At 45.4% G+C, this 14,432-nt stretch overlaps 1 protein-coding gene across 1 annotated transcript in view; it reads left to right on the top strand.

The window, feature by feature from the left end:
* LOC123750438 (putative neural-cadherin 2) overlaps positions 1-4,820 on the top strand; it is a 349,307-nt gene extending 344,487 nt beyond the window's left edge. The window contains 1 exon segment of the mRNA XM_069332160.1: positions 4,461-4,820. Within this exon segment, the coding sequence (XP_069188261.1) occupies positions 4,461-4,820 (360 nt within the window).
* Positions 4,821-14,432: the final 9,612 nt, after the last annotated feature.

The following is a 14,432-nucleotide window of genomic DNA, read 5'->3' as shown; positions in this document are numbered from 1 at the left end:
GTTCAACTCTCCGCCTGTCTCCTTGTATTGTTCTAGGCACTCTTCGCCTTTCACGAGATGCGGGAGGACATATCCTCCACACGCGTCATTCCCCAAGATGACCTGTGCTTCCATCTTGGGCATTGATGTACAGACTCCCACCACAAGGGTCTGGCAGCCATAGTCGGAATTTAAAGTTACCTGGTGTAGGGGCACCTTCAGTGGGCCTTCCACAGTGGTCACACTTGCCACCCCCACACTGGTATTCTCGTAACCCTCAAGGAACAGGGTTTCACTTACCAGGGTAAAATCGGCCCCAGTGTCTCTTAAGATCTTCACGGGGATGGGGTCTGCGTCCCCCATCCTTACGGTTCCTTTACACACGAATGGGTGAACTTTCTTCTCCCCACTCAGCACGGGTTCATCCCGCACTCTCTCGGCCCTCTGGTCCTCGAACCTCACTAAAGCAACGTGTCCTCGCTGCTTAGGGCGTCTGCATTCTCGCGAGACGTGTCCGATTATTCCGCAGTTGTAGCAGCGGACCCTCGGCGGAGACCATCCGCCACCGCTCGCCTTAGCACTGCCACCAGAGGCCGTCGCTCCCTGTGTCTTTCTCGCACCATTTGTCGCCTCCTTTGTTGCAGCAACAGCTCCCGAGCTCTCAGCTTGGTTCTTCTTGATCGGCTCTGCAGTACCTTTTGATCCTCGGGTGTCCCAACTTGAGAGGTGGGACTTGGGAGAACTCGCTCCTGTCCTCCATCCATCCGTCCTTCTATAAGTCCTATTGTTTCCGACGTATACGGGTGGTCGGTGCTGTCCCTCTCGGCGCGGGCGTAGGGCTTCTTCTAACATGTCGGCTTGGTCGGCTGCGGCCCTCAGGTCCTTTATGTCCGCCTCCTTTACCCTCACCCTGATCTCAGGAGAGAGCATGGACATAAACTTTTCCATGACCATTAGCTCCTTGACCTCTTCGACCGACCTCGCTCCTTCAGAGTCCAGCCACTTAAGGAACTTTCTTTCCATGTCCCTCGCCGTCTCCGCATGAGATTTTCCTGGCGACCGGGTACATTCTCTGAACCTCTTTCTGTAACACTCCGGCGTGAGCTTGAAGGAATGGAGCACAGCTCTTTTTACCGCATCGTAGTTGGTGCATTCTTGGAAGTCGAGCATAGTGTAGGCTTCACGAGCTTCACCTGTGAGCCTCCCTTGGACCAACTCCGCCCACTCCGCCCTCGGCCACCTCTTCAGAGCAGCAACCCTTTCAAAGTGATCGAAGAAACTTTCGGCTTCATCAGGCACAAAGACCGGCAGGTCTCGTTCCCTCACTCGTCGGTCTTCCTGTGGCGGCAGAGCAGGTGCACCTAGTCCTAGTTCAGCTTGCTTCAGCTCCACCTCCTTGTTGGCTTCTATTTCCAGTTGTCTCATTCTAGCTTCTCGCTCCTCACGTTTCAGCTGTGCTTCTCGCTCTTCACGCTTCAACTGTGATTCTCGCTCCTCACGCTTCATCTGTGCTTCTGCTTCTCGCTCTTCTTTGCGCTGCTGTGCTTCTTCTCTCCTCAGCGGCACTTCTGCTTCTCGCTCTTCTTTACGCTGCTGTGCTTCTGCTTCTCGCTCTTCACGCTTCAGTTGTGCTTCCAGCTGCAACTTCATTATTTCCAGCTTAACGCTGTGCCTGCTGCCGCTGGATCCCCTGCTGCTTCCACCAATACTCAGGTGTTCTCCCACACTGGCAGGTGTTTGGGGCCATTCCTCCCCCAAAGCTTCGTCTCGTGCCCTGAGCTGTGCCATTATCTCTAATCTTCTTTCTGCCACTCTGGCAGATCTCAGCTTTATTCCAAAATGATCCGCTATAGCCTGTAACTGTGCCTTGGTGCACTCTTCCAGCACCTGTTCATCTCTAGAGTCAATAAACCTTGCTACTTTATCATCCTCCATCTTGTGCTATGAGTGATAACCTGCACCTGATCTCTTACACCACTGCCAAGTACCACCTCTGCAACCTTTACTTCGATCGAGATCCTGGCAAGGTCGCCAATGTTGGGGTTTATTCTTCTCTATTCTTACTCTGGGGTGACCACCAGTTATCTCAAGGTCACTCACCGTAGCCCTGCGGGTCTTCACTCTAATCCTCTCGGCGCCACTGCACGCCAGGAGAGTATCCCAGTCAATCCCAACCGGCCTTCTGATTGAGAAGGAGTGGGAACACACTTCTTGTTTACTTAACTGTTGTGTGGCCCGCCCCCAACAATAGGGCTTTACTATTTACCACAAGGTCGCCAACTGGTGTTTTCGGTGTCCAGTAACACCTCAGTGGACTGGTGGAATTAGTGGTAGCCTTGGCAAGGTCACACTCAAAAGATCAGGAATCCGGCAGGTACTTACTCTTATCACTCTTGCTTTCCGGTGTAATATAGCCACAAGATCAATGGAGGGGATGATATAAACACAAAAGTAATTTTGTATTTTACTTAAAATGCATGAAAGATGTCACAAGGTCAATCAATAAATAGATCAGCTGATCCTGGCCGTGGCCGGTAGTTCCCACGAATATTATGCACTCACTAAGTGGCAACACCTCCCCCTCTCGTCAATGTTAAGAACAGCTGATTGCTTGGCTCCGCGCGAAAGTTTATTGCTTGTTTTCTAGATTCACGCGCGCTGTTTCTTTAAATTCTCCAATATTGCTAGAAACTCGCACACTCAATATTGGCAACAATAGCACGTATTACTCAGTTACACTGTACTCGGGCTCAAATATTCGTTTCTACAATCAATGCGACAATGACTCACTGGAATGGTTTTACCTGCCCTTCATTCAATGATATATTATGAAGTATTTAACACTAGAGTTTTCAGTACTTTCTCTCGTGGGCGATAACACAATAATTCACTGTACTCACAAATGATTAATCACTGCATGAACATAGACATATATAATGTATATAAATCAGACATCAATAAATGTAAATAAATAGTTTCTGGGCACATAGCCTAACTTCCAAATACTGGCATAATATTATATATAATATATCACTATATGTTCTCATCAAAGTCTCTAGAAAGATATACAAAACACAGTAAATTTATCACTTGTTCTGGGTGCCTGTACACACCAATAATAAACATGAATATTACAAGTACTCTTGATAGTACTACACTGCACACTGGTGCTTTATTGTGACATGGGTGAGACTTGCTCACGACCTATAAAATCCTCAGGCTAGATAATATAGCCGAATAATATAGGTAACTAAAGGGGAATGGGGAGGGAAACTAGAAACACCTACTTCAACCTATCCTCCGATGAGAGTTGAGTTGTAGCTCCTGGTTCTCGTGTCGGGAACGCCCCCACACACACGTTGTCGTGTCCTACCGGAACCACTCGTCGTCCCACCGTTTAGCGCGTCGTCTCCGTGCCTTCTTCCCTGCAGGTCCGTGCTCCTTCTCGACTTCTGGTAGGGTTGGAGTCGGTCTCCTGGCCGTCGTCTTCTCCCAGCAACGGCTGCCGCCTACGTCTCAGCTGCAGTCGTCCGGAATCCCCAATAGTCCTCTTCTTCCTCTGCTACCCAGTGGCTCTGTCAGTCACTACGCCGTCACGACTGGGTGAACTGCTTCAGACGTCGCCTACGTCACTGCACAGACTTCACTTCTTCTTGCACAGTACCTGACTGGAGCACTTGTTGCTCAATAACTGTCGATTCCCTCTCTGGTTCAACACATGAACTAGGGAAGACCTCACAGAGTACTGGCAGACTTCAGGTGACGCGTAAATCTACGGGAGCGGGAAACAACTGTCAAACTGACAGGACCAATCGTCGCACGTCCAACGTCCTTGACGTGTCGTGTCTGACTGCTGGCGCCAGCGCGGCGCGCTGCCCGGACCCCCTTCCTTCGTGATGTCACTTTCTCCACGGGAGGTTTTCATTGGCTCTCGGTGCCACATTGCTGTCGGTGACCAATCCGGTGCCACTGACGTCACACAGTTTTGGCGGGGAAACAGGAGAGCCAGCGCCATCTTGGCTTCCTAAAGGGCCTAAACCACAGGCCAAAATATTATTGTTTCACAAATTTCTCGGCTCTCCGAGAACACTCCACTCTCCCACATATATCAAATTGATGCCTGCGACCTAGAGAACGCTTGGGTAAAGTAGACATGACTCTTACTGCAGGCGTGGGAGAAATATAAGGGGGGGAACACCGTCACAGTTTGTGCGATATAGCTCATTCCTCTTGTCGCAGTGAGACAAGTGAACCATTGAAGCTAGATTTGCATACATATTACTTGGCTTAATATTTCTTATGTTTGTAATTGAGTCTGACATACGAGAAGAAGTAACTTTCCCTCATATGCTCTCTCAATATTTCACTGTTCAAAGTTATGCATGTACGTCTGTGGGGCAGTTGATAGAATTCCTCTGAAGTTTCCAGGTTACATCGTGTCGTGGGTTGATTATTCATTGGGTGAAATATTTTCTTCACAGCTGAGCGCCATTTTAGGAGTCAATGTGCAAGAGGTCGGTGTCGGGACATGCCAGGAGGTCGTTCGTACAGTCACTTTGGAGAACACGTACGAGAGCGAGAGCGAGGTCGACTACGAAGATATGCGTGTCGTAGCCACCCAGGAGGCCGACGGGTGCGTGGACGGGTGCTGGGTGCGCGCTGCCCATACTGACGGCTTCAGCATCGTAGACGCTAACATCTCGGCGCTAGTGGGACCCAAGATGGAGGTCCGCACCACCTGTGGTTGTAGAGACACCACACCTGCTACCCACGACACCTGCACCCCCTACACCTGTCTGAATGGTGGCAGGTGCATTCCAGCATCTTCAGGTACCAGGTGAGTTGCCAGTAATTGCCCACAACACATCCATGGGCACCAGATGAGTTAGTGGCACATGTATTCTCTGAACTTTGTACAAGAGTGCAATATGTTTAAAAATATGCACACAATGGGGAAATAGCGGGAAAGGCAATTATATGAGAAATAATAAAACAGCAGCAATTCCAACGTTGTCGCCACACATGACCGTAAGTCGTATAGTGTGTTAACACCACCCAAACTCTAGCCTCCGGTGTAATGAAGCTTGGTTACGCTCCTCTACTCTGCCATTTCATGGCTTGAAGGCTTCCTCTAGTAATAATTTACATTGTAATCAATATGAATATATGTATATATGGAGATGTATATATATATATATATATATATGTCGTACCTAGTAGCCAGAACGCACTTCTCGGCCTACTATGCAAGGCCCGATTTGCCTAATAAGCCAAGTTTTCCTGAATTAATATATTTTCTCTAATTTTTTTCTTATGAACTGATAAAGCTACCCATTTCCTTATGTATGAGGTCAATTTTTTTTTATTGGAGTTAAAATTAACGTAGATATATGACCGAACCTATCCAACCTTACCTAACCTAACCTAACCTATCTTTATATGTTAGGTTAGGTTAGGTAGCTGAAAAAGTTAGGTTAGGTTAGGTTAGGTAGGTTAGGTAGTTGAAAAACAATTAATTCATGAAAACTTGGCTTATTAGGCAAATCGGGCCTTGCATAGTAGGCTGAGAAGTGCGTTCTGGCTACTAGGTACGACATATATATATATATATATATATATATATATATATATATATATATATATATATATATATATATATATATATATATATATATATATATATATATATTAGTATATTTTGGTAGCAGTCTTTCCTGTAGACATATATTATTAAATATGACCGAAAAAGTAAGATTAATAATTCTAACACGAATTTTCTCAATCTTTCGTACATTACGCTTCACTGTTGGAGGTAAATCCAAAATTAATTCTCCAAAATTCATTTTTATTTCTAGTCTGACGCGACACGGGCGCGTTTCGTAAAACTTATTACATTTTCAAAGACTTCACAAATACACAACTGATTAGAACTTACGTATCTCTGATTTTATATCTACATTTGAGTGAGGTGGGAGGGGTGATGTGGCATTAACACAAGACAAAACAAGAGGGGATATTAATAGGGTATTAAAAGTATCAACACAAGACAGAACAGAAACAATGGGTATTGAATAGAAGTGTTTGTAGAAAGCCTATTGGTCCATTGGAGCGGAGTCTTGAGGTGGGTAGAATATAGTTGTGCAATAATTGGCTGTTGATTGCTGGTGTTGACTTCTTGATGTGTAGTGCCTCGCAAACGTCAAGCCGCCTGCTATCGCTGTATCTATCGATGATTTCTGTGTTGTTTACTAGGATTTCTCTGGCGATGGTTTGGTTATGGGAAGAGATTATATGTTCCTTAATGGAGCCCTGTTGCTTATGCATCGTTAAACGCCTAGAAAGAGATGTTGTTGTCTTGCCTATATACTGGGTTTTTTGGAGCTTACAGTCCCCAAGTGGGCATTTGAAGGCATAGACGACGTTAGTCTCTTTTAAAGCGTTCTGTTTTGTGTCTGGAGAGTTTCTCATGAGTAGGCTGGCCGTTTTTCTGGTTTTATAGTAAATCGTCAGTTGTATCCTCTGATTTTTGTCTGTAGGGATAAGGTTTCTATTAACAATATCTTTCAGGACCCTTTCCTCCGTTTTATGAGCTGTGGAAAAGAAGTTCCTGTAAAATAGTCTAATAGGGGGTACAGGTGTTGTGTTAGTTGTCTCTTCAGAGGTTGCATGGCTTTTCACTTTCCTTCTTATGATGTCTTCGATGAAACCATTTGAGAAGCCGTTATTGACTAGGACCTGCCTTACCCTACAGAGTTCTTCGTCGACTTGCTTCCATTCTGAGCTGTGGCTGAGAGCACGGTCGACGTATGCGTTAACAACACTCCTCTTGTACGTGTTGGAGTGTAACAACACTCCTCAGTTGTGTATTTGTGAAGTCTTTGAAAATGTAATAAGTTTTACGAAACGCGCCCGTGTCGCGTCAGACTAGAAATAAAAATGAATTTTGGAGAAGTGATTTTTGATTTACCTCCAACAGTGAAGCGTAATGTACGAAAGATTGAGAAAATTCGTGTTAGAATTATTAATCTTACTTTTTCGGTCATATTTAATAATATATATATATATATATATATATATATATATATATATATATATATATATATATATATATATATATATATATATATATATATATATATATATATATATATATATATATATATATATATATATATATATATATATATATATATATATATATATATATATATATATATTTGGTTTCGTTGAAAACATCATAAGAAGGAAAGCGAAACGCCATGCAACCTCTTTAGAGACAACTAACACAACACCTATACCCCCTATTAGACTATTTTACAGGAACTTCTTTTCCACAGCTCATAAAACGGAGGAAAGGGTCCTGAAAGATATTGTTAACAGAAACGTTATCCCTACAGACAAAAATCAGAAGATACAACTGACGATTTACTATAAAACCAAGAAAACGGCCAGCCTACTCATGAGAAACTCTCCAGACACAAAGCAGAACGATTTAAAAAGAGACCTACGTCGACTATGCCTTCAAATGACCTCTTGGGGACTGTAAACCTCAAAAAACTCAGTATATAGGCAAGACAACAACATCTCTTTCCAGGCGTTTAACGTTGCATAAGCAACAGGGCTCCATTAAGGAACATATAATCTCTTCCCACAACCAAACCATCACCAGAGAAATCTTAGCAAACAACACAGAAATCATCGATAGATACAGCGATAGCAGGCGGCTTGACATCTGCGAGGTACTACACATCAAGAAGTCAACACCAGCAATCAACAGCCAATTAATGCACAACTATATTCTACCCACTTCAAGACTCTGCTCCAGTATAGAATCATCAAGAAACATGGGCCAATAAGCCCTCTGCAATTACTTCCATTCTTGCCTTCAATACCCATTGTTTCGTGTTCTGGCTTGTGTTGAAAGTTTGTTTTCACCTCATCCAAAACTGTTGTAACATATCACCTCACCCAAATGCAGGTATAAAAAATCGAAGATGTTTAAGCTCTATTCAGTTATAGTTGTATGTGTGTGTCTTTGAAAATGTAATATGTTTTACGAAATGCGCTCAAGTGTCGCGTCAGACTAGAAATAAAAATGAATTTTGGAGAATTGATTTTTCAATTACCATCAACAGTGAAAAGAAATATAAGAAATATTGAGAAAATTCGTGTTAGAATTATTAATCTTACTTTTTCGGTCATATTTAATAATATATTATATATTATATATATATATATATATATATATATATATATATATATATATATATATATATATATATATATATATATATATATATATATATATATATATATATATATATATATATATATATATATATATATATATGTCGTACCTAGTAGCCAGACCGCACTTCTCAGCCTACTATGCAAGGCCCGATTTGCCTAATAAGCCAAGTTTTCCTGAATATATTTTCTCTAATTTTTTTCTTATGAAATGATAAAGCTACCAATTTCATTATGTATGAGGTCAATTTTTTTTTTTGCAGTTAAAATTAACGTAGTTATATGACCGAACCTAACCAACCCTAACTAACCTAACCTAATCTATCTATATAGGTTAGGCTAGGTTAGGTAGCCGAAAAAGTTACGTTAGGTTAGGTTAGGTCGGTTAGGTAATCGAAAAAACATTAATTCATGAAAACTTGTCTTATTAGGCAAAACGGGCCTTGCATAGTAGGCCGAGAAGTGCGTTCTGGCTACTAGGTACGATATAAATATATATATATATATATATATATATATATATATATATATATATATATATATATATATATATATATTGCGAACAAGCCTGAATGGTCCCCAGGACATATGCAACTGAAAACTCATACCCCAGAAGTGACTCGAACCCATACTCCCAGAAGCAACGCAACTGGTATGTACAAGACGCCTTAATCCACTTGACCATCACGACCGGACAAAATGAGGTGATAGCCGAGGCTATATGAACCACCCCACCGCCGGCACTCGGATAGTTATCTTGGGCATAGCATTTTACCAAATCACCTCATTCTTTGGGGCACACGTGAGGAACACAAATGCGAACAAGCCTGAATGGTCCCCAGGACATATGCAACTGAAAACTCACACCCCAGAAGTGACTCGAACCCATACTCCCAGAAGCAACGCAACTGGTATGTACAAGACGCCTTAATCCACTTGACCATCACGACCGGACAAAATGAGGTGATAGCCGAGGCTATATGAACCACCCCACCGCCGGCACTCGGATAGTTATCTTGGGCATAGCATTTTACCAAATCACCTCATTCTTTGGGGCACACGTGAGGAACACAAATGCGAACAAGCCTGAATGGTCCCCAGGACATATGCAACTGAAAACTCACACCCCAGAAGTGACTCGAACCCATACTCCCAGAAGCAACGCAACTGGTATGTACAAGACGCCTTAATCCACTTGACCATCACGACCGGACAAAATGAGGTGATAGCCGAGGCTATATGAACCACCCCACCGCCGGCACTCGGATAGTTATCTTGGGCATAGCATTTTACCAAATCACCTCATTCTTTGGGGCACACGTGAGGAACACAAATGCGAACAAGCCTGAATGGTCCCCAGGACATATGCAACTGAAAACTCACACCCCAGAAGTGACTCGAACCCATACTCCCAGAAGCAACGCAACTGGTATGTACAAGACGCCTTAATCCACTTGACCATCACGACCGGACAAAATGAGGTGATAGCCGAGGCTATATGAACCACCCCACCGCCGGCACTCGGATAGTTATCTTGGGCATAGCATTTTACCAAATCACCTCATTCTTTGGGGCACACGTGAGGAACACAAATGCGAACAAGCCTGAATGGTCCCCAGGACATATGCAACTGAAAACTCACACCCCAGAAGTGACTCGAACCCATACTCCCAGAAGCAACGCAACTGGTATGTACAAGACGCCTTAATCCACTTGACCATCACGACCGGACAAAATGAGGTGATAGCCGAGGCTATATGAACCACCCCACCGCCGGCACTCGGATAGTTATCTTGGGCATAGCATTTTACCAAATCACCTCATTCTTTGGGGCACACGTGAGGAACACAAATGCGAACAAGCCTGAATGTTCCCCAGGACATATGCAACTGAAAACTCACACCCCAGAAGTGACTCGAACCCATACTCCCAGAAGCAACGCAACTGGTATGTACAAGACGCCTTAATCCACTTGACCATCACGACCGGACAAAATGAGGTGATAGCCGAGGCTATATGAACCACCCCACCGCCGGCACTCGGATAGTTATCTTGGGCATAGCATTTTACCAAATCACCTCATTCTTTGGGGCACACGTGAGGAACACAAATGCGAACAAGCCTGAATGGTCCCCAGGACATATGCAACTGAAAACTCACACCCCAGAAGTGACTCGAACCCATACTCCCAGAAGCAACGCAACTGGTATGTACAAGACGCCTTAATCCACTTGACCATCACGACCGGACAAAATGAGGTGATAGCCGAGGCTATATGAACCACCCCACCGCCGGCACTCGGATAGTTATCTTGGGCATAGCATTTTACCAAATCACCTCATTCTTTGGGGCACACGTGAGGAACACAAATGCGAACAAGCCTGAATGGTCCCCAGGACATATGCAACTGAAAACTCACACCCCAGAAGTGACTCGAACCCATACTCCCAGAAGCAACGCAACTGGTATGTACAAGACGCCTTAATCCACTTGACCATCACGACCGGACAAAATGAGGTGATAGCCGAGGCTATATGAACCACCCCACCGCCGGCACTCGGATAGTTATCTTGGGCATAGCATTTTACCAAATCACCTCATTCTTTGGGGCACACGTGAGGAACACAAATGCGAACAAGCCTGAATGGTCCCCAGGACATATGCAACTGAAAACTCACACCCCAGAAGTGACTCGAACCCATACTCCCAGAAGCAACGCAACTGGTATGTACAAGACGCCTTAATCCACTTGACCATCACGACCGGACAAAATGAGGTGATAGCCGAGGCTATATGAACCACCCCACCGCCGGCACTCGCATAGTTATCTTGGGCATAGCATTTTACCAAATCACCTCATTCTTTGGGGCACACGTGAGGAACACAAATGCGAACAAGCCTGAATGGTCCCCAGGACATATGCAACTGAAAACTCACACCCCAGAAGTGACTCGAACCCATACTCCCAGAAGCAACGCAACTGGTATGTACAAGACGCCTTAATCCACTTGACCATCACGACCGGACAAAATGAGGTGATAGCCGAGGCTATATGAACCACCCCACCGCCGGCACTCGGATAGTTATCTTGGGCATAGCATTTTACCAAATCACCTCATTCTTTGGGGCACACGTGAGGAACACAAATGCGAACAAGCCTGAATGGTCCCCAGGACATATGCAACTGAAAACTCACACCCCAGAAGTGACTCGAACCCATACTCCCAGAAGCAACGCAACTGGTATGTACAAGACGCCTTAATCCACTTGACCATCACGACCGGACAAAATGAGGTGATAGCCGAGGCTATATGAACCACCCCACCGCCGGCACTCGGATAGTTATCTTGGGCATAGCATTTTACCAAATCACCTCATTCTTTGGGGCACACGTGAGGAACACAAATGCGAACAAGCCTGAATGGTCCCCAGGACATATGCAACTGAAAACTCACACCCCAGAAGTGACTCGAACCCATACTCCCAGAAGCAACGCAACTGGTATGTACAAGACGCCTTAATCCACTTGACCATCACGACCGGACAAAATGAGGTGATAGCCGAGGCTATATGAACCACCCCACCGCCGGCACTCGGATAGTTATCTTGGGCATAGCATTTTACCAAATCACCTCATTCTTTGGGGCACACGTGAGGAACACAAATGCGAACAAGCCTCAATGGTCCCCAGGACATATGCAACTGAAAACTCACACCCCAGAAGTGACTCGAACCCATACTCCCAGAAGCAACGCAACTGGTATGTACAAGACGCCTTAATCCACTTGACCATCACGACCGGACAAAATGAGGTGATAGCCGAGGCTATATGAACCACCCCACCGCCGGCACTCGGATAGTTATCTTGGGCATAGCATTTTACCAAATCACCTCATTCTTTGGGGCACACGTGAGGAACACAAATGCGAACAAGCCTGAATGGTCCCCAGGACATATGCAACTGAAAACTCACACCCCAGAAGTGACTCGAACCCATACTCCCAGAAGCAACGCAACTGGTATGTACAAGACGCCTTAATCCACTTGACCATCACGACCGGACAAAATGAGGTGATAGCCGAGGCTATATGAACCACCCCACCGCCGGCACTCGGATAGTTATCTTGGGCATAGCATTTTACCAAATCACCTCATTCTTTGGGGCACACGTGAGGAACACAAATGCGAACAAGCCTGAATGGTCCCCAGGACATATGCAACTGAAAACTCACACCCCAGAAGTGACTCGAACCCATACTCCCAGAAGCAACGCAACTGGTATGTACAAGACGCCTTAATCCACTTGACCATCACGACCGGACAAAATGAGGTGATAGCCGAGGCTATATGAACCACCCCACCGCCGGCACTCGGATAGTTATCTTGGGCATAGCATTTTACCAAATCACCTCATTCTTTGGGGCACACGTGAGGAACACAAATGCGAACAAGCCTGAATGGTCCCCAGGACATATGCAACTGAAAACTCACACCCCAGAAGTGACTCGAACCCATACTCCCAGAAGCAACGCAACTGGTATGTACAAGACGCCTTAATCCACTTGACCATCACGACCGGACAAAATGAGGTGATAGCCGAGGCTATATGAACCACCCCACCGCCGGCACTCGGATAGTTATCTTGGGCATAGCATTTTACCAAATCACCTCATTCTTTGGGGCACACGTGAGGAACACAAATGCGAACAAGCCTGAATGGTCCCCAGGACATATGCAACTGAAAACTCACACCCCAGAAGTGACTCGAACCCATACTCCCAGAAGCAACGCAACTGGTATGTACAAGACGCCTTAATCCACTTGACCATCACGACCGGACAAAATGAGGTGATAGCCGAGGCTATATGAACCACCCCACCGCCGGCACTCGGATAGTTATCTTGGGCATAGCATTTTACCAAATCACCTCATTCTTTGGGGCACACGTGAGGAACACAAATGCGAACAAGCCTGAATGGTCCCCAGGACATATGCAACTGAAAACTCACACCCCAGAAGTGACTCGAACCCATACTCCCAGAAGCAACGCAACTGGTATGTACAAGACGCCTTAATCCACTTGACCATCACGACCGGACAAAATGAGGTGATAGCCGAGGCTATATGAACCACCCCACCGCCGGCACTCGGATAGTTATCTTGGGCATAGCATTTTACCAAATCACCTCATTCTTTGGGGCACACGTGAGGAACACAAATGCGAACAAGCCTGAATGGTCCCCAGGACATATGCAACTGAAAACTCACACCCCAGAAGTGACTCGAACCCATACTCCCAGAAGCAACGCAACTGGTATGTACAAGACGCCTTAATCCACTTGACCATCACGACCGGACAAAATGAGGTGATAGCCGAGGCTATATGAACCACCCCACCGCCGGCACTCGGATAGTTATCTTGGGCATAGCATTTTACCAAATCACCTCATTCTTTGGGGCACACGTGAGGAACACAAATGCGAACAAGCCTGAATGGTCCCCAGGACATATGCAACTGAAAACTCACACCCCAGAAGTGACTCGAACCCATACTCCCAGAAGCAACGCAACTGGTATGTACAAGACGCCTTAATCCACTTGACCATCACGACCGGACAAAATGAGGTGATAGCCGAGGCTATATGAACCACCCCACCGCCGGCACTCGGATAGTTATCTTGGGCATAGCATTTTACCAAATCACCTCATTCTTTGGGGCACACGTGAGGAACACAAATGCGAACAAGCCTGAATGGTCCCCAGGACATATGCAACTGAAAACTCACACCCCAGAAGTGACTCGAACCCATACTCCCAGAAGCAACGCAACTGGTATGTACAAGACGCCTTAATCCACTTGACCATCACGACCGGACAAAATGAGGTGATAGCCGAGGCTATATGAACCACCCCACCGCCGGCACTCGGATAGTTATCTTGGGCATAGCATTTTACCAAATCACCTCATTCTTTGGGGCACACGTGAGGAACACAAATGCGAACAAGCCTGAATGGTCCCCAGGACATATGCAACTGAAAACTCACACCCCAGAAGTGACTCGAACCCATACTCCCAGAAGCAACGCAACTGGTATGTACAAGACGCCTTAATCCACTTGACCATCACGACCGGACAAAATGAGGTGATAGCCGAGGCTATATGAACCACCCCACCGCCGGCACTCGGATAGTTATCTTGGGCATAG

Source organism: Procambarus clarkii, chromosome 27 (genome assembly GCF_040958095.1).
Source record: "Procambarus clarkii isolate CNS0578487 chromosome 27, FALCON_Pclarkii_2.0, whole genome shotgun sequence".
NCBI lineage: Eukaryota > Metazoa > Arthropoda > Malacostraca > Decapoda > Cambaridae > Procambarus > Procambarus clarkii.
The sequence above is the reverse complement of the archived record's forward strand: the minus strand, read 5'-3'. Positions and strand labels throughout refer to the sequence as shown.